The 20,426-nt window shown below is 48.5% G+C and overlaps 1 protein-coding gene across 5 annotated transcripts in view; it reads left to right on the forward strand.

Moving 5' to 3' along the window:
• Positions 1-1,638: 1,638 nt before the first annotated feature.
• Positions 1,639-20,426, forward strand: part of GGA2 (golgi associated, gamma adaptin ear containing, ARF binding protein 2) — a 33,004-nt gene continuing 14,216 nt past the window's right edge. The window contains exons 1-8 of one of the 5 annotated variants that reach the window (XM_070232104.1): positions 1,639-1,705; positions 11,201-11,285; positions 12,384-12,459; positions 13,362-13,460; positions 15,398-15,521; positions 17,217-17,320; positions 18,747-18,827; positions 19,346-19,483. In XM_070232104.1, coding sequence (XP_070088205.1) covers positions 11,221-11,285; positions 12,384-12,459; positions 13,362-13,460; positions 15,398-15,521; positions 17,217-17,320; positions 18,747-18,827; positions 19,346-19,483 — 687 coding nt within the window. In that variant the 5' untranslated portion in view covers positions 1,639-1,705; positions 11,201-11,220. Of the gene's footprint in view, positions 1,706-3,048; positions 3,219-3,556; positions 5,108-9,495; positions 9,561-11,200; positions 11,286-12,383; positions 12,460-13,361; positions 13,461-15,397; positions 15,522-17,216; positions 17,321-18,746; positions 18,828-19,345; positions 19,484-20,426 lie in introns of those variants that run through there. The other 4 variants (XM_023616120.2, XM_023616122.2, XM_070232102.1 and 1 more) reach the window with 4 other exon arrangements.

The raw sequence follows: 20,426 nt of genomic DNA on the forward strand, positions 1-20,426 counted from the left end.
CACCCATTCCTGCCATATACATGCCTTCTCTGGTCTCCAGCCTCATAAGCCTTCCTTAGGTCTCTGGGCACATTGGGTTCCTTCCTGCCTTTGCATTGCTTTCTCTGTCTGCAATACTCTCGTCCACCCGCTTTTCTCCCCCTTTGCGTAGTCACTTTTTTCTTAGCCTTCAGATCTCAGCTCCACTCTCAGCTCAGGGGAGTCTGTAGCTTCCTCCCAGAAGATCGCCTTCCTCTGTGATTAATCATCAGCATCCTATTCTTTTCCATAGCACCCAACTGGAGTTGATTGTGTAAATAACGGTGTGGGTAATTAGTTCTGCAGCTATTTGTTACTGTCAGATTGTAAAGCCCATGAGAACACGGACGTCATCTGTCTGGTTCACTGCTGTACCACCAGTACTGGGAACGGTGCCTGTTCACATAGTAGGTGCTCAATAAATATTGTTGCATGAAAGACCAGACGCACAACTGATTGAATTGGATGGTCAGGGTGAGCAGTCAAGTGCACAGGTGCTGGCTTTGCCAAAGTCCCTGTGTTTAGTTAAGATACTGCTTTGCAGCGTTCAGGACCTTCACATCATTTGTGGTTACTATTTTCATTAGTGGATCACAGGATAGGAATGTTTTTTAATTTAGAAGGCAGTATAAATGTGGCTTGGCACTCATGCTCATGATGCCCCGGGCATCTCCACCTTATCCTTCAGAGCTTGGCAAAATGTTAGGGTCACAACCTTTCCCTCCAGGCCAGAGTCCCCTCGGCTCTGCTGCCTACCCGGTCACCCCCATCCTGACTGCAGCAGGACAGCCCAGCTGCTGAAGGAAGGCCTTCTCTATCTTGAAAACCCCTCTTGCAGGAGTCCATTCAATCCTGTCTTCATTCATTCATTTGACAAACACCTACTGTGTGCCAGGCCCTGTTAGGCCTGGGGGTGCAGAGAGGAATAAGACAAAGCCTCATTAAGTGTGAGTGCTTAGTTCACAAATGTTTGTCACCCCTATTTACTTACTGCATTTGTTAAGCTTTTAAAAATAAACAAACAAGGGGCTGGCCTGGTGGCGCAGCAGTTAAGTTCGCACGTTCTGCTTCGGCGGCCTGGGGTTCGCCAGTTCGGATCCTGGGTGCGGACATGGCACCGCTTGGCAAGCCATGCTGTGGTAGGCGTCCCACATATAGAGGAAGATGGGCACGGATGTTAGCTCGGGGCCAGTCTTCCTCAGCAAAAAGAGGAGGATTGGGAGCAGATGTTAGCTCAGGGCTAACCTTCCTGAAAAAAACAAAAAACAAACAACAAATGAACAAAAGATAAGGCTCCTGCCTCAAAGGGATCACAGTCTCATGGGAGACTAACAAGTATAATTATGCAAGTGTGGAGGGGGGTGGAGGGGCAGGCGAAATGATACAGGGAGATGGCTATCCTGCGGTAGGGGGAAGCCAGTTGGGGAACACTTTCTCGAGGAGGATTTGGGTTGTTTCTTTTTAATTTTAATTTCAGATAAACAGCAAGTAATTTTTGAGTATAAGTATGTCCCAGGCAATATTTGCGACATACTTGTGCTAAAAAATTATTCATTGTTTGTCTGAAGTTCAGATTTAATTGGGCTCTCTGTATTTTTATTGACCAAACTTGGCAGCCCAACTCTGAGGTAGTTTGACAGACAACAGAGGGAGGACATTCCTGGCTGAGGGAACAGAACATGCAAAGGTAAGCAATGGGGAAAGAAGGCATTCCAGCTCCCGTCTGGTGCTTAAAGCTTGGTAGGAAGTGCCAGAGAACTCCAGTTCCACCAATGATCATTTTGTGCCTATGAAGTGCCAGAAGGTTGATGAATTAAACATGGCCCCTGCCTAGGAAAGCTCATTGTCCAGAAAGGGGAAACAGACCATGGGCCATCCGCATGACATAAGGAAGGAAATGGAAAGCTGAGGGGAGCTAGGGCAGTTTCATCATCATTTCCATGTAGAAGGGAGCTGTGGCAGCAATTTGTCAGATGGAAATGTGTGTGGACCTATTTTGGAGCTGAGCTAGTACTGTAAAAGTACTTTTTAACTTAGATTGTGTATTTGCCGTAGGGATGGGACCTTAAGTCCCGTAGCTACCTCTTGTTGCTTGCACTGTTGATTGGGCCATTCAGCAAATATTGATTGGCACTGGTGTGCCAGGCACTATTCTAGGTACTGGGGGTAGAGAAGTGTACAAAGCGAAGTCCCTGCTTATATTAGTGGGGTAAAACAGTAATGGAGCATAGAGAAGAATTTGTGCTTCAAAAGAAAATTACGCATTGTCTAGACAGGGGCACACCTTTCCACTTCCTAGCTTTCATTCTCAGAGATGTCTTACAACTCTGTTAGTTGTAGATAACTGATAGCAATACAAATAATTCGTGCCTATAGACATGCAGGTTAATGCTGTCTGCAGGATGGAACACCCTCCCGCTGGTAGCAAGCTAGTTTTGAGTCCATCTGCACCATCTGTTCCGACATTCCTTTATTCTGTATAAATTTGCCCTTTTTTGGACTTCTTTCGAACGAATTATAACGCCTGCATGGTTTCCTCATTTAACGAATTAAAAAAATATTTAACACGTTGTTCATTTCATAATGTATGTGAATCATGTCTTTTTTCGCGGGGATTTTGCCCTTTAACAAAATAAGTAAATATCTGGTACGTCAATGGTGTAGCGTGTTAGAGAGAAAACAGTATGGAGGGAAGCGGGGCGTGTCATTTTAGAGGAAGTGGTCGGGGAAGACCCTCATGGATAAAAAGCTAAAAGAAGTTTTCGTTATCTGAAATTCCAATTTCACCGGGCACCCTGTATTTTATCTGGCTAATCTTCTTCTGAGGGATGAGAGGGCGCAGGCCTTGGGAGGTTGGCTTGACGGGCTTTGCCTGGATGTGGAAGGAAGAAAACCAGGCGAGGTCGGGACCCTCCAGTCGGGCGCTTGGCTCTCGGTGGGGCAGCGCGGAGGCGGGCCTCGTGGGCGTGGCCTCGCCGGGCCCCGCCCCGTCACGTGCCGACCCGCGCCTGCCGCGTCGGCATCCCCGGAGCGCGCCGGGCGGCGGCGGCGGCTAGAGGGCAGCGGCGGCCGCGGGCTCAGCAGCGGGGTTGGGCCCATGGCGGCGGCGACGGCGGTGGCGGCGGGCGCCGGGCCCGCGGCGGGGGCCGAGTCGGCCGAGGGGCCCCGGGCGCCGGCGGCGGCGCTGGAGCTGTGGCTCAGTGAGTAGCCGGGCCGCCGCTCGGCGGGCTCCACGCCGCACGTGAGGCCTCGCCTCCCCTCCCTGGGCCTTTCTTCTGCGGCCGGCGGCGGGCAGATGGCCGCGGGGAGGCCGGCAGCGGGGGAGGGTCGCCTGAGAGGGGCCCGGGAATCCGCCGGCGCTGCGGCCCCGAGCCTGGGCGCCTGCTCCGCCCACTGCCCCCCTCCTCCCTGGTCCTAGTACAGGAACATCATTAACGATGTAATGGCTAACGTTTGTTACGCTTTTCTTTCCTGCCAAGCACGGTAAAAGCATTTCAGCCATTGTTAATCCTCCTTCCGACCCCAAGAGAGAGCTGCCGTTCACCCCGGTTAGACATAGGAACGGGTAGACCTAAGGAGATTCAGTCGTTCGAGATGCGCAGCCTCTTAGCGTCTCTTTGGGGCTGAGAAAGTTCTCTATCTGGCTGCCGTCTTTAATGTCAAGACAAGCCCTTTTTCCTTTGTGTATGTTTATTCTGGCTGGACTTACGTGTGTTTCCTGTAAGCTCCACGACAGTCCTGAGGGTAGGGGTTATTGTCCGTGTTACCGATGAGGAATTGAGATTCAGAGGATAAACCTTTATCCTCTTGTATTGGGCTCTGCTGGGTGCTGGGGATGCTGCTATGCGTAACACACGGCCCTCGGAGGCCTGAGGCGCCCATAACCACCTTGTTATTGGAGGGGTGCGTTTGTTTAATGTTTGGTGGTGGGAGTTGGTTTGTTCCCCTGGGGATTGTCTCAGCAGACATAGCATCTGAGTGGACAATGGAGGCGACAACACAGGAAAGTGCTTGTGCAAAAGCTGGGGGACAGGAGAGTGTGGAGCATTCTGGGAACAAGTAGGTCGGTACTGTGGGGGAGCAAAGCCCCAAGAATCTGGAAAAGAGGCTGCACCACTAAGCGGGGCAGGATCTTCAAGGGGCCCGTATGCTGCAGAAAGGAGTTTATATTTTATCCCGTGATGGGGGCGGGGGTGTTGGAGTTTTTAGCCAGAGAATCTGTGATCAGGTACAGCTGTTAAAAACATCACCTGCAGCCCCGGGGAGCTGAATTGGTTAGGGAGGGTGAGACTTCAGGCAGGAAGTAGATAAAAAGCTCTCTTGGTAGTGTTTAGGGGCTGAAGCAGGACAGAGGCATTGGGACGGAGAGTAGAAATAATTAGCAGGCACAGTCAGCGCCTTGATGCATTAGAAAGGACGCAAGAGAGCAAGAGGAGTGTGGGATGCATCCAGGTTAGGCTTCGGTAACTGGTTGGTTACAGATGCCTCACCTGGGAGGAGGAGCTGGTTTAGGAAGGAGGAGAGAGTCAGGTTGTGGACTTTGAGGTGCTTATGGCACAGTCCCAGAGATGCTCTCTGCGCAGTGAGTTGGCTCCAAGGAGGGTAAGTGCTTGGGAGTCTTAGTTCACTGACAGTGACCTTGTCCAGGGAGGAGGTACATTAAGAAGAGCGGAGTTTTGCAGATGGGGCATGGAGAACCTTAACATTTAAGAAGCAGATGGGGAAAGCAGTCTAAAGGCGGAAGTCAGAGCAGACAGGCAGCAGGAAAGCTGGGAGAGTAGGGGGCCACCGACTCAAAGGAGGGATGTAGTTGCTAAGTAATTTTGCTGCTGAAAGATAGAGTGGGGTGAGGGAGGAGAAGGGGGAACTTTGAATTTGGCAACTAAAAGGTTATTAATGAGATATCTTTGGGTTAAATGGTGCGGACAGAAGGCAATAGAGAACAGTAGGCTTAGTCGAGAGTTGAAAAAAAAATTGAGTGGGTTAGGTTAGAGGACAGCTAGCAGCTGACCCAAGGAGGTGGATCCTTCAGCTCTAGCTGTTTTAGGTCCATGCTGTCCCAAAGTTGCTAGATCTTCCAGTTTTTCAGGTAAGGCTAGAACCTGTATTTTTATGTGAAATCTCTTGAGTTTTTAAAACTTGGCAACTACTTTGAAATATAAAGTTTGTCTGGTGCAGGCTAGACAATCTGTAGGGAGGGTGTAGCCCCTGGCCATTAGCCTTTTTTTTTTTAAATGGTGCTTGAATGTACCATAAAGGAGCGAGAGCAGCTAGAGGGAATTCAGATGTAAAGGAGGTCTTCAACGGTGAGAGGCGCCTGTGAGCCCCTCTGTGCCAGTCTTCCCCTGGGGAACTGTCCCTCCTCAATTCTAGCTCCAGTGTTGAAGCCCTTGGAGAAGGGCATAAAGGAGGTGGTGAGAGCCAGAGCAGAAAGGGGTGACTTGGCCTAAAGGGCACCTTTTGTTTTTCTGACTTTCTGGGGGAGGAGATGAACATCATTGCACGTGCAAATAAGTTTGTCGGTATCACCACCACCACCACCACCCGGCTGACTGTTGGGGCCTGAACTGTTGTGGGGAAGAGGGGGCTTGAGGAAGGTGGGGAAGTTTGGGAATGGCTGGTAAGAGAAACAAAAGGGAGCCCACCTGGACACTTGAGAACAGGGTTTCTCAACCTTGGCACTGTTGAGATTTTGGGCCTGACTCTGTTGTGGGGGCCCGTCCTGTGCGTTATAGGATGTTTAGTGGAATCCCTGGCCTCAGCCCACGAGATACCAATAGCACACACCCTCTTCCCAGTCATGACAACCAAAAACCTCTCGAAACATCCCCTGGGGGAGGGGGCAGGATCACCCCCCGCCCCCTACAGCTGACATCCTCTGAGTTTGGACTTCCGAGTGTTGATGCAGGTCAGAAACGTGTCTTGTAGTCTTCATGGTTGTGTGATTCCCCCACCCCCTTCCCCTCTAGTAGGAGCAGAAAAGGGAACTGTGGTTTAAACCAGATCTGCTGGGAGGTGGGGGTGGGGCACAGCGCAGGTGCTACAGGGGAAGGACAGGGGGTTAGGGGTTGGGGGATTGGTATGGCCGGGACAGGAGTATTGAAGGAATGCACCATGAGTCTAGGCTGGACGGAGAGGGAAGTCACTTTAGGGTGGGGTCTGAGGACCGTTGAGCTCGGGTCACTGACGGATCTTGCCTCAGCAAGCAAGGCAGCTGTGTCTCTAAGATGGGAATAGTAAAAATAAGTCCCTCCGGGGTCTCGAGGATCAAAGAAGTTAACACATGTGAAGCATTTAGACTAGCGCCTGGCACGTATAAATGTTAGCTATTATTATCACTAGTCTTTTTAGTTGTGAGTGGCAGAAAACTAACTCATATTGGCTTACCAAGGGGAAAAAAAGGAAAAACATTGAACCCAGAATTGGGGAGGAGTAGTTCCCCAAAGGAACATGAGGAAGCTGTTACCAGAAGCTCATGCTTTAAAAATACAAATAGCAGCTTCTGTGCATTCTAGAGCTTTTTTCCCCACACTTTGTTTTGGTGGTTGTTCCACATGACTGCTTGTAAAACTGCCTCATTCTTGTTAATGAAAAGCCTCATATTTCCCGTTGTCTGGGTGTGCTGTAATTTATTTAACCAGTTCCCTGTTAGTGGACATCTTAGGTGGTTTCTAGTCTTTTGTTGTTAAAAGCAGCTCTGGGTCCTCTTGGTCTTTGGCATTCCAGCTCTGGCGGTGCTGCCAGGAGGCAGTAGCTTCAAGTCAGGTGCTTAGTAAATCCCTTTCTTCTTCCACCTGGACCTGCTCCCAGGTGATGTGTCCTGTCTGCCTTCCAGCCCTACTTTTATGCTTCCCTTGGTGATGAGAGCGCCCTTAATTACAATCTGTTTATATTCTGAGCTTCTCAAGGGCTGAGCTCATTCTTTATCTTGGAGCCCAGCATAGAACATTCCTGTGGTGGGTCTGGCTTAATTGAATGACTGCTGGACTGTCGGGGTCGGTGTGTACCTCCAGTAGGATTCCCCCATGCAGTGAATACTGCTGAAGGATTGAATTCTGAATGTTCCTCAAAACTGCGAGGTGACTGCTTCCCTCAGCCTCAGGGCTCCCCTTAGTAGCACATGCTGCTCCTGTCTTGAGTCGTGACCCTGGTGGTCAGTTGGCAGCTGGTGTGAAATGATTTTGCTTCTGAAGTAGCCATTTCACTCACAGCTGGAGGTCTCAGCTGTTTCCTTAATGCCTCTCCCCCTGTAGCCGACTTGAAACACATACAAGCATTGCTTTTATTAAGCAAATATATGGCAGTGGTGTTATTTGTCCTGTCCAAGTGCCAAGGATAGCCATTCTCAGCGCCCTGATGGGGTGAGATGGTCATGAGAAGCAGAGAAGGGGTTTTTGAGTTTCTCCCCGGCCATGCCCTGTCTGACCTCTAGCTACTCCTTGGGGCAGATTGGTGTCAAGCAGAGCTGGGCGTTGCAATGGCTTGGTCGGACCCAGCTGCTTGTCCTCGGGGGTGGTTTTCTCTGCAGCTACTCAAGGCTTCTGAAATAGTTTGGCAGGCTGGGACTGTGTGTTCGGAGACTCAGTTATTTCAGAACTGGAATAGCTATCTCCTGGAGTCAGCAATATGTCCAGCCAGCTGGCCAAATTTTGTGTAGCAAAAGATGAATCATTCATTCATTCGTTTAGTAAATATCTGTACCAACAACTGTTCTAGGTGCTGGAGCATGTGAAGGTGAATGAGACAGACCCTCCTGCCTTAGGGAGCTAATAACTTTAGTGGCAAGAAAGGCAGAGAAACTAGTTCCCAAAGGAGGCCCTGTCTTTGTCAAGGAACTGAAGACTTAACCGTGAGAAACGTTTGGGCCCTGGAATGAGGCAGACGTGGGGCTGAGTTTGTGTTTCTGTCATTTTCTAGCTTTGTGGCTGGGCAGGTTTCTTCACTTGCAAAATGGTGAGATAATAGTACCAACCTCAGTTGATCTGAGGATTAAAGGGAAGGGATGCTTGGAAAACATTCAGCATGGTGTCTAGCCCACAGTAAGTTCTTTAAAAAGGCAGCCAGGGGCCGGCCCCGTGGCACAGCAGTTAAGTGTCATGTTCCACTTCTCGGCTGCCCAGGGTTTGCTGGTTCGGATCCTGGGTGCGGACATGGCACTGCTTGGCAAAAGCCATGCTGTGGTAAGTGTCCCACGTATAAAGTAGAAAAAGATGGGCATGGATGTTAGGTCAGGGCCAGCCTTCCTCAGCAAAAAAGAGGATTGGCAGCAGATGTTAGCTCAGGGCTCATCTTCCTCAAAAAAAAAAAAAAAGGCAGCCATTACTACTATTGCTATTATTTTGGGGCTATAATAAACCTTGAGCACATCTTCATGATACTTCATGTATAGATCTTGCTACTTTGCATTGGTTAAGGGTTTGGAACATGACTTAACCTCATAGAGGTTTTTCCTTCCTTTCTTTGGAAAATCTGGTGCCTGGTGGTGCTCTTTACTTGGTGGCAGGGGATGAGGGGGCGAGCTGGATTTTTTTTTTTTTTTTTAAAGATTTTATTTTTTCCTTTTTCTCCCCAAAGCCCCCCGGTACATAGTTGTGTATTCTTCGTTGTGGGTTCCTCTAGTTGTGGCATGTGGGACGCTGCCTCAGCGTGGTTTCATGAGCAGTGCCATGTCCGCGCCCAGGATTCGAACCGACGAAACACTGGACCGCCTGCAGCAGAGCGCGCGAACTTAACCACTCGGCCACGGGGCCAGCCCATCGAGCTGGATTTTTTATGGGGAACTGGGGCCCTGCCTGCTCTCTGCCTCTAGGTCCAGTCACCTGTTGAGTTCTGAATGCCTTCGAGGTATCAGCCTTTACCTTGTGAACTGAAACTTTGTGAACCTTAAATGGTGTAGAATTATTTCAGATGAGTCAGACCCCCTTCATCAGAATCCCTGAGAATCACTGCTTTAAACACACTTCTGAGTCGCTTAACAACAGAGGTACGTTCTGAGAAATGTGTCGTTAGGTGATGTCCTTGTTGTGTGAACATTCATAGAGTGCACCTACACATGCCTGTATGGGGTAGCCTGCTACACACCTAGGCTATATGGGACCTAGGCTTATGGGAGCACCATCGTAGATGTGGTCTGCCGCTGACCAAGACGTAATTATGTGGCGCGTGACTAAGTTATTTCTTGAGTTGTTATTTTGTACCTATGGGGAAGGCATTGTACTAAGCACTGTTGGGAATATATGGCTTCTGCCTTCAAGAATTTTATTCCCTTTAGGTGTCATAAGGCATGTATACATATTTTTAAAGTAAAAGGCTCTGTATTATAATATGTGTAATACCGTGTATTATAAAAATAAGATTAGCTATCTTTTATTGATTACTTAATATTTGTTGCTGTACTGAGCACTTTAGACACTATGTCTTTTAAATCTCATGACTATCCCATGAGGAAGGTACCATTTCTCTTGTTTTATAGTTGAGGACACTGAGGTTCAGAGAGCCCAAGGACATGTAACTAATAAGGGGTGGAGCTGGAGCTCTCCATGGTAAGAAGGGGCAGGTAGAGTGTGGGTGATCTGAGGAGGAGGGGATGGCTTCTGTTTTGTGGGGTTGGGAGATGATGAGATCAAAGAAGGCTTTATGAAGAATGGGCATTTGACTTGGGGCTAGAAGGGTGGATGGGATTTTGAGAGATGGAACATAGGGAAAGAGCTTTGAGGAGGAAAAAGGTGAGGGATATATGGAAATTGATCATCTGATTCCTTCGCTCTCCTTTGTCACCTTTTTTCACTTAGAATGGAGTCAGTGGGTGGGAAGATGGATCTTTTGAGTCTCACTGTTGACCTGGGAGACACATGACTTCCACGTGACATGAATGTGATGCAGTCAGGAAAGGTTAAACTCTAGTTGACTGTGGAGTCTTAAGTAATCAGAAGAGCGGAGAATTAGTAGGGGCTGGAACAGTGGGGGAATAGGGTTTGGGGAGGAGATGGAAGTTCAGATGGTCCTTGAAGAACGAATAGGATTTTGAGAAGAGAGGAGTGAACATTCAGGCAAGAGGAATAATAGCATCAGAAATATGACCCTGAGGATTAGCCTGTTTGCAGAGCTTGAAAGAGCTTCTCTGTCAGGACCAGTAAGATATTTTATTGGAGAGGCAAGTAGGCCAGGACAGGCTGGACAGCGGGGAGAAGGGGAGGTGTTATGAAAGCACAGGGTGAAGACAACCTCAGCAGCTCCTTTGTGAGAGAATGTGGCCTGGTTCAGTCTGGAGGTGGGGGCGTGTAGAATGGGCATCCTTGTTGGATTGCTGGACAGGGATTCTAGGCGGCAGCAGTGGGAGGAGAGGAAGGAGCTGCTACCATCTAGCACCAGGAAAGATACGTACAACCTCGTATTCCAGGAGTTGAGGATTGCCCCTCCCCTCAGTGGATCATGGTCTCATGCTAGGCTTCTTAGAATCCCCCTTTCGCCAGGTATCTCCTCCCCCAGGCTGTGCCCTGATGTCTTTTGATGTTCATTGTCCTCAGATTTCATCCAAGTATGACTGTTCCAGAGGGCGAGACCCTCACATGATTTTATCTGGGTTCCCTGGGAATGTGCATGGTTGCAGAGAGGAGCAGCATTTGGAGGGATTAAGGCGAGGAGGTCCTCTTGTCAGACAGGACAAGCTGCCAACACGTGGCGAAGCTTCTTACGTAGGATGGTCAGAGAGGATTTTATCACGCTGAGGCTTAAACTAAGGGGTGGTACTTTTGAGGACGTGGTGGGATGACCAGGTGGAGCTGCCTAGGGCCTCATGATATGTTCTGGTCTTCCTGTCACATAGCTAAGAAATTTACAAGTAACCTTCCAGATGCTGGCCCATGTCCATCCTCATTGCAGGGCCAAAGTAGGGAGTCCTGACAAGGGGCACGAAGAAGGTACACATAGCCCAGCCCCTGCCCTGGAAATGCAGCCCTTTTCAGGACAATAGCTTGTTAACGAACTTGCTTGTTCATTCAGTAAGCAGATATTGGTTGAGCCATATCATGTGCTAGACACTTGTGCCCGACAGTGGTGAACAGCACAGGCGTGGTCCTGTCCCTTTCAGCTGTCTGCCCATGGGTGTGATGCCCCAGCCCTTGGCTGTCGTATCTTGTTTCTTTGTGTTATGCTTTAATTTCATTTTTTATTTTCTTCACAGATAAAGCCACAGACCCAAGCATGTCAGAACAGGATTGGCCAGCTATCCAGAATTTCTGTGACCAGGTGAACACGGATCCCAATGGGTAAGGTGACCTTCACACACGCTTGACCCTGGAGGCAGCTCAGACTAAGTCCACACCTTTGTCTCTCAGGACAAAGTGGCAGCTAGGCTTTCCTTCTTTTTTATTCCTCCACAATCTACTGAGGACATTATTTTTCTAGAAATAGCAAATTCATGTGCTTTTTCTTTTTGAGGAAGATTAGCCCTGAGCTAGCATCTGCCACCAGTCCTCCTCTTTTTGCTGAGGAAGGCTGGCCCTGAGCTAACATCTGTGCCCATCTTCCTCCACATTTTTTTGTATGTGGGACACCTACCACAGCATGGCTTGTCAAGCGGTGCCATGTCTGCACCCGGGATCCAAACGGGTGAACCCCGGGCCGCTGAAGCGGAACGTGTACACTTAACTGCTGTGCCACTGGGCCAGCCCCACATGTGGTTTTTTTTAAGTACAATAGTCAGTTTGTAACTGGCAATTATTAGAAAAAATTTTAAATAGTGTTATGAAACACTAATGCTGAGGAGACCTCAGAATAGTACGGATAGAATGTAGGTTACTTAGCAGCGTCAAAGGAACCAACATGTCCTCCATAACTTAAATGTAATCTTTCATCAGAAAAAGTAGGAAGAAGGGTAAGATTTTGTTGAATTCTGTTTCCAAAGCATCTGGAGAAGAACTGAAGAATCAAGTCAGTCATCCAGATGTTTAATCTAAATGTTGCTGAATATTCAGAATTTTGAAATGAGTGACAAGTTTGATCATGCTTTCTACTCTAGTGTTTACTGAGCATTTATCATATGACAGGCAGAGTCTGTGCCGTTCACGACCTGGTTACACATAGGTCTGGGCCCTGACTGCTCAGCTTGGAGTTTTAGGGGTGGGTTGGCTCCGGGGAAGATCCTGTGCCCTGGAGGGAAAGAGGGCCTTGGGTGCTGTAGCTTTAAGAAGGGTGGGTGGGAGGTGGTCTCCTGGGCTCGTGCATGGGCTGTGTGCCAGTCACATTCCACCTCTGCTTTGGGACCCGAGCTCCTGGAACAGAGATGACTTTACCAAGCACACTCAGCCAAATTGGTGAGTGTTTTCCTCTCCACCCAGAGTCCAGGTCTGTTTGTTTTCCCTTAGCCCAACCCATGCGCCGTGGCTACTTGCCCACAAGATCCAGTCTCCACAAGAGAAAGAAGCTCTTTATGCCTTGACGGTGAGTTTGGCTTGCCCCTTAGCCTAAGCTTTCCTGTCCTGGTGCTAGAGAGCTGGGCCCCAGTCCCATTTCAGTGTGGTGGAGAGCATCCAAGAGGTTCATCTTCTCCAGCCGTGAGAAAGCAGGCTGTAGAGAGTTCTGGGCTCAGAGTGCCCCCTCCTAGATCTGTTGCTAGAGAGCAGCATTGAGCCTGCTTTTGGAGAAGGAAAAGGTTTTATTTCCTTTTGTCTGCCCTAGACCAGGGCTCTCAAGTTCAAGTGCCCACAGGGCCAGACTGGTAACATATGTGAGTAAGCCACAGGCTGACAACCAAAAACCCCGTCTAAAGAGGGCAGCTGCAGCACAGGACCAGTGGGCTGTTCCAGGCAGGAGTTTGGGCCCAGTGTTACCAGAATGTCCTGTTTTTCAAGAGAAATCAGAAATCCACGTTTTTGTATGAATTCTCTGAATTTTTCAATGTTGGTGACTAATTTGAAATGTTAAACAATAGTGTGGACCAAAGAAACCGTGTGTAGGCCCAACTTGCCACTTGAAAGTCGGCAGGTAACCTCTGGTTCAACTGTTCTTGGGCATTACATATCAGCTTTCTACCGCTGAGGAGGAAGTGATTCTCTGACCAGTGTCACCTGCCCAAAGGGTCTCCTTCAAAGGTGGGATGTAGGTTAGTTAGCAGTAACACACCCCACTGAGCTGAGTTCTGGGCACAGACCTGGCAGCTGCAGCAAAATCAAACAGGTGGCATTTTTTCTTAATCTGAAAATGTTAGATTTTTTTCAAAATGTTAATGTCTTCCTAGTCTTGAGGCAACACTAGCCACGGTTCTAGCAAATGCTCATCAGACTTGAGATGAGCCGTGGAGCCAGTGGTTTTCTTCTTTTCATGGGGGTCCTCTGCCTGTGCAGGTGCTGGAGACGTGTGTGAACCACTGTGGAGAGAAGTTCCACAGCGAGGTGGCCAAGTTCCGCTTCTTGAATGAGCTGATTAAAGTGTTGTCTCCAAAGGTGAGAACCCTGGGCTTGCCTTGCTCACTGTACTGCACCTACCCCCCACCTTCAAATTCCTGTCACCTTTCTTAGTCCCGGGGCAGGCCTGCTCGTAGACAGAACCTGCCAGCCTGTCTCAGGTTTGTGAGAGAGCTGAGAGAGAAGGTCTTGCGTGTGAGAGCTTTCCTCTCCAACGTCTAGGATGACGGTCACGTTCATCAGCTGATCCCTGCCCTTTGTTAGCATTTTCAATGTCTCCCTTTAAAAATGGCCTTGTATGGGCCAGCCCTGTGGTGTGGTGGTGAAGTTTGTGTGCTCCACTTCGGTGGCCTGAGGTTCGCAGGTTTGGATCCTGGGCATGGACTTAGCACTGCTCATCAGCTGTGCTGTGGCAGCGTCCCACATACAAAAAGAGGAGAATTGGCACAGATGTTAGCTCAGGGCCACTCCTCACCAGAAAAATAAAAAGGTCTTGTAGATGGGTGGCCTAGAGGAGGTGAGGAACTCGAGCTTATAGGCACAGGTTTCCTGGTAGAGATAGCAGGTGTGTCTTTAAGTTTCATATCATTCTTGCCTTGTCCTCTGTACCTTTCCTCCTGGTACCTATCTTAGCGACACCATTCTCAAATAATTAACATTGATGGAGCCTTCCTTTGCTGCTTCCCAGTAATTCTCTCATACCAGCTGTGTGTCCTACAATTTAATTCAACTCAGTTCTGACACTACCCAGAGTTAGTACAGACCCTACACGTTGAGGGCTCAGTCCTACCTGGACTGCGCCCACTTTAGACACCAGCCATGAGTCTCCGGTATCCCCAAGCTTCTTGCACTTCTGCCCGACTGACACAACTTCAGAGGTTCCCATGATCCCCACCCCCTCAGCTTCCATAATTCAGTAGGGAGACTCACAGAACACAGGAAAGCGCTATACTTTTGTCCTTTTATTATTAGAGGACATAGATGGAGGAGATATATAGGCCAAGGTCTTGAGGGGCAACAGGGAGCAGAGCTTCCATGCCCTCTTCTTGTGGAACCTGACCATACCACCCTCCCAGTACATCCATGTGTTCCACCAGGAAACTCTCTGAACCTCCTTGTCTCAGAGTTTTTATCTGAAGTTGTGTAGGCATGATTGATTAAATCATTGGCCATATGATTGAACTCAGTCTCTAGCCCCTGTCCCCTCCTGGGGGGTTGGCATAGGCTTGAAAGTTCCAACCCTCTAATCATGGAGTTGGTCTTTCTGGAGTGGTCAGCTCCTCCCTTGACAGTAAGTGCCCACTCTGAGTGGTTATCGTAAACTCAGGTGTAGTCCAGGGGGGCTCATTGTGAATAACAAAAGATACTCCTTTCGCTCAGGAAATTCCAAGGGCTTTTGAAACTGTGTCAAGAAATGGGGACAGGGGTTGGCCCCGTGGCCGAGTGGTTAAGTTCGCGCGCTCCGCTGCAGGCGGCCCAGTGTTTCGTCAGTTCGAATCCTGGGCGCAGACATGGCACTGCTCATCAAACCACGCTGAGGCAGCCTCCCACATGCCACAACTAGAAGGACCCACAACGAAGAATATACAGCTATGTACCGGGGGGCTTTGGGGAGAAAAAGGAAACAAATAAAATAAAATAAAATCTTAAAAAAAAAAAAAAAGAAATGGGGACAAAGACCAAATATATTCTTTTATTATTCCACGCTTGCCTCAGTCAAAAAACCATTATCCCCGGTGGCTCTATCCTAGGCCAGTATGTGATGGGCTTTAATTTTAGCAGTTTTGAAGGTCGACCCCTTGAAACCCAGAAGGAGCCCTGGGGCTGGGTGCCAGCTAATCAGCCTCCAGCTGTGCTCAGCTCTCAGCCAGCCTTGGGCAGCGCACTGCTCTGGGCCTCAGCAGCCATCGCGTTAGGGTCGTGTGGGCCACTAAGTCCCTTCCAGCTCGATAATTCTCTTTCCTTTTAATTTTCAGTATCTAGGGTCCTGGACTACAGAAAAAGTTAAAGGAAGAGTCATTGAAATACTCTTTAGTTGGACAGTTTGGTTTCCAGAAGACATCAAGATCCGAGATGCCTATCAGATGCTGAAGAAACAAGGTCTGACTTCCATTACTTACATTGCCTTCCCTTTTCACAGCAGTTGTTCCTTTTTGCTTTTTTTTTTTTTTTTTTTTTTAAAGATTTTATTTTTCTCCCCAAAGCCCCCCGGTACATAGTTGTATATTTCGTTGTGGGTCCTTCTAGTTGTGGCATGTGGGACGCTGCCTCAGCGTGGTCTGATGAGCAGTGCCATGTCCGCGCCCAGGATTCGAACCAACGAAACACTGGGCCGCCTGCAGCGGAGCGCGCGAACTTAACCACTCGGCCACGGGGCCAGCCCCTGTTCCTTTTTGCTTTTTTGCATGCTTTGTAATTTTTTGGTGAAAGCTGGACTTCTTGTTTAGGATGCTAGAGACTGAGGAAATTGTTAATCTCTGGAAATGGGCAGGCCTTTCCTTCTGGTGGGCTGGAACTGAGCTGGGTTTGAGAGTGTTGCGATAGGTACCCTCACTGTGCCAGATTTCAGATTTCTCTAGGATTTGCCTATGTTTAGAGTGTGGGCTGATTTGCTGGAGTCTTTAGCAATATCTGCTTCACTCTCAGCTTTAGGTTTTCCTTTTGTTCCGCACCTCAGAGAAAGTCTTATTCCATTTTCGTTCCTAACAGTAGACTGTTAGCACTTGCTACTGATGCTGGTTAGCCTGGTGGTGGTCGTTGTCATTCTCTGTTCTGATGAAGCCTCAGTCTTAGGCAGGCACTGTGTCCCTGGTCTTGGGAGGACCTCCTGTGACCCTGCCCCACCCCAATGCAGGTCTGGGCCCAGGATACCTTCCCGCCCCTTCCCCAGTGCACAAGGTTTTCTGTTCTTTTTCTCCAGCTACAGCAGGTTTTTACCTCTGCTCTAAGGATCACGGGGCTTGTCTGTCCCCCAGCGGTTTAAGGCTTTTGTTCTGGAGAGGTGGAAGGATTTAGGTGGGACTTGAGGCCTTTCCCATTCTCTCTTTGTGAGCACCTGGAGAAGAGCCTATTCCTCTTGTGTTGCAGACCGCAGAGGTTCTGTATACTCTTGCTAGCTCACCGGCCTGTAAGCAACTTTTAAAAGCTTTTAGCTGAATTATTTGTGTTATTGTTGCCTCCCATCTCTCCTTGGAAGCAGTTTTTCCTTAGATTTCAGGTGAGTTGTTATTGCCCTGCGATCTCAGCTCTCTGGTGGATTCAGGCAAAGCTGTGAATTTGTGGGTTGTCCAGTGTTGTGTTGTTGTCAGGGTTGGAGTGATACAGTCCGTGCCTTACTATGTCCTGTGTGGAAGCTGGGATTCCATGTTCCTTTTCTCTTGGGCTCTGTGGAAGGAACTAGTGTTCAGAATGGACTATTTTTTCCTGTCATGTGCACTCATTTACTGTTCTTAGGAGTGTCAGGGATCCTGCAGTAATTTCTGAGCCCTGGGAGGTTACGTACCTACATAACGTCATCAATATTTTTACAGCAGAAGGCCCCTAGACCGCTAGCCTTAGGGTGTGGTTCTGCTCTTAGTTGGCTGTGATGTCCCTGTCTTTGTAGTGGTTCCTTGGATTCTCCTAAGAGAGGATGTGGAACCTTGATCATACCCTGGGTGTATCCCTTTAAGGTTGCTGACAGTGTTTTCCTAGTGGGACATCAGGAACCATGGGTTTCTGGACTTTATACTGGATCCTGCTCAAGTCAATGGGTACCCTTATCAGTATCTTAACTTCACAAATTGCATGTTTTAGGAATAATAAAGCAAGACCCTAAACTACCAGTGGATAAAATCTTGCCCCCGCCTTCTCCCTGGCCCAAGAGCTCCATCTTTGATGCTGATGAAGAAAAGTCAAAGGTAAGGAACTCCTTCTGACCTTGGCCTCCCTGGAGTCTGACCAGACCCCTTCTTTTAAGGACTCTCTGGAAATGTCCCCTGGAATGTCCTCTGATCCCTGAACCAAAGTATGGGACAATGTGGGGAGGCAGCTTAGTGAATTCCCTCTGGAGCAGCTTCTTACAAGTGAGGTAACATAAGGTCTGGATGTTTTGTTTGTGGACGGGCCAAATAATAAATGCTGTGGTCTCTGTACCTGCCACCTTATCTATACACGTGTTTCTGAGGGAAAGAAGGTTCAGAAGGATAACCGAAGTGAGTCGTGCGGATGGTCCGTCGTATCCAGTGTATGTGTGGTGGGGGATGGTGGAGAGGAAAGAATTGGTTGCATGTTGGCTGAGATCTTTTTTAGTGCCAATAAACCTGATCCCACTATTTCCCTTCCACTACTGCCTCCCAGAATTGTTGCTCCTCAGACATCAGAAAGGAGAGGGACGGGAAAAGGAAGGTGGTAAAGACCTTGGCCAACACCCAGGGGTGACTTTTGAGTGCCTCTGAATGGGGGAAGGGTCCTTGAGCACTAGTGGTGGCAGTGCTTTGGGTCCTTACTGTTCTTGGTCACTCACAGGGTCTGCTAAGTGTAGTACTGGGAAAGCTCCAGGCCTTGTCTACATCGCTCTTTGATACCTTCTGCCTTCCAACTGCACTTCTCAGCTGTACCCTTCCCTTGGATCGTGATGCTCAGTGGCTCACTGTGGGCAGAATGAGCAGGGCTGTACTAGGTTCTGGGCTTCCTTTCTCTCTGGCTCCTCTCCTACTGGTGCCTACAATTGCAGAGGGTGGAGGAGCTAGGGAGGAGGTATGGCATAGACTTTGGAGAAAGATAGAATCCTCTGTCAACCTTGGGCAAGCTACTAATACTCTCTGGGGCTCAGTATCCCCAACTTTCCTGCCATCCATCCAACAAAGATTGACTCCTGTGTGCCAGGCGTTCTGACAGGCATTGGGAATGAAGTGAACAAGATGGCCAAGTCTGTCATATCAGAGTACATGGTCCAGAACAACCTCAGCACTATTGATATTTTGGGGCAGGTAATTTTCTTGTTTGGGGCTGTCCTATGCACTGTAGGATATTTACAATATCCCTCACCTTTGCCCACTAGATGCCAGTAACATCCCCAGTTATGACAACCAAAAATGTCTCCAGACTTAGCCAGATGTCCCCTGGGGGGATTATATCCACCTCCCTCCCCCATTGAAAACTGGTGACCTGTGGGGATAGTCATCATGTCTACATCTTTGAGTCACTCCAAGGATTTGATAAGATAATGCATATCAAATGTGCAAGCTGTTCCTATTCATGTTAATTCTTCTCTTGCTGATGCTACTACTCTGGGTCATCTCACACAGAGGGAATTAGTTGTACCTACTCTTGTTCACTCTTCAGCTTCTGACAAGGCTTCTGAAGAGCAACCACCCTGAGGATCTTCAGGCTGCAAACCGGCTGATCAAGAATTTGGTCAAGGAGGTGGGCGTTTTCCCAATGGGTTCTGCAGAAGCAACATTTGACAGGGCTGGATATATATGTGTATGTGCACAGTTGGCTGGGAGAAGGGATGGCCTCCTAGCCCTGAACTGGGTAACAGCCGGGGGCCCCTGAAGGGCAGCAAGACGGTGACTGAAAGTAGAAACCATGCTGTGAACTTCCCAAGTACTCTTGTCTAGGAGCTCAAAGCATTTCAGAGGCACTCGTTTCTGTCCCAGTGACAGGTATTAGTGTCCCCGTGTTTGGGAGTCTGTTTTTCAGAGGGATTCAGGCTGGTGGTACAAAGGAGTAGATCACTAGGTCCCCAGACTGCACTGGGTTTGCTGGGAGTTCTGGGCTTTGAGCACTTCCTTCTCTCACTGGGTGTGCACTCCCATTCATTCAGTGTTCTGGTGCCTTCCCTGAGCTCTCCACAGTGCAGTGCCCCTTTCCCATCCCTTGTTCAGGCTGTATCTAGGGCTTCTGCTCCCTCACTTCCATCCTCTGATTTCTTTCAAAAGGAACAAGAAAAATCAGACAAGGTGTCCAAGAGAGTCAGCGCTGTGGAGGAAGTACGGAGCCATGTGAAGGTGCTGCAGGAAATGCTGAGCATGTACCGCCGGCCGGGGCAGGCCCCACCCGACCAGGAGGCCTTGCAGGTACTCTTTTTAAAAAATAAAATAAACAAATTCAAGTATAATATACTGAGTATAACTCACGTGCTAGAAATTGCACATATTTAAAGCATATATGATGTTTTGACATGTTTACGCACATGAAGCCATCATCCCCTCAATCAAGATAGTAAACATGTCCCTCACCCCGCAAAATTTCCTCATGCCCCTCGGTCATCCCTCCCTCCTCCCTATCCCTGGGCAGCCATGGATTTGCTGTCTGGCTCTGATTAGTTTCTGTTTCCTGGACTTTTGTATAAATGGAATGATGCAGTATGTGCCCTCTCATTTTTAGGGGGTGGAGTGTCTGGCTTCTCCCCCTCGGCATAATTGAGATCCTTTCATGTTGTGTGTATCAGGAGTTTATTCCTCTTTATTGCTGAGTGGTGTTCTGTTGTATGCATGGACCACAGTATGTATATCCATTCATCTGTTGATGGCTATGTGAGTTTTTCCAGCTTTGGGTGATTATATACAGGACTTTGTGTGACCATCGTCCTTTCTCTCGGGTAAATGCCTAGTTGTGGGGTTGCTAGGTCATATGCTGTGTGTAGTTAACTTCTAAAGAAATTGCCAAGTTGTTTTCCAAAGTAGTTGTGTTATTTTATGTTCCTAACAGCAGTGTATGAGAATTCTAGTTCCTCCACACCTTGATTTTTTTAATAACACCTTTTTTGAGAATTCACACAACATAAAAGCAACCGTCACTATCTAACTAGAACACGTTAATCATCCCTGAAAGAAATCCTATGCCCATTAGCAGCCCCCTCTACCCTCACCCTCCTCCCCCAGCTCCTGGTAACCACTAATCTCCTTTCTGTGTCTGTGGATTTGCCTCTTTGGTCGTTGCATAGAGTTATACAATATGTGATCTTTTAAGTCTGGCTTCTTTCACTTAGCATAATGTTTGCAAAGTTCATCCATCTAG

This window comes from Equus caballus, chromosome 13, assembly GCF_041296265.1.
Source record: "Equus caballus isolate H_3958 breed thoroughbred chromosome 13, TB-T2T, whole genome shotgun sequence".
In the NCBI taxonomy this organism is placed as follows: Eukaryota; Metazoa; Chordata; class Mammalia; order Perissodactyla; family Equidae; genus Equus; species Equus caballus.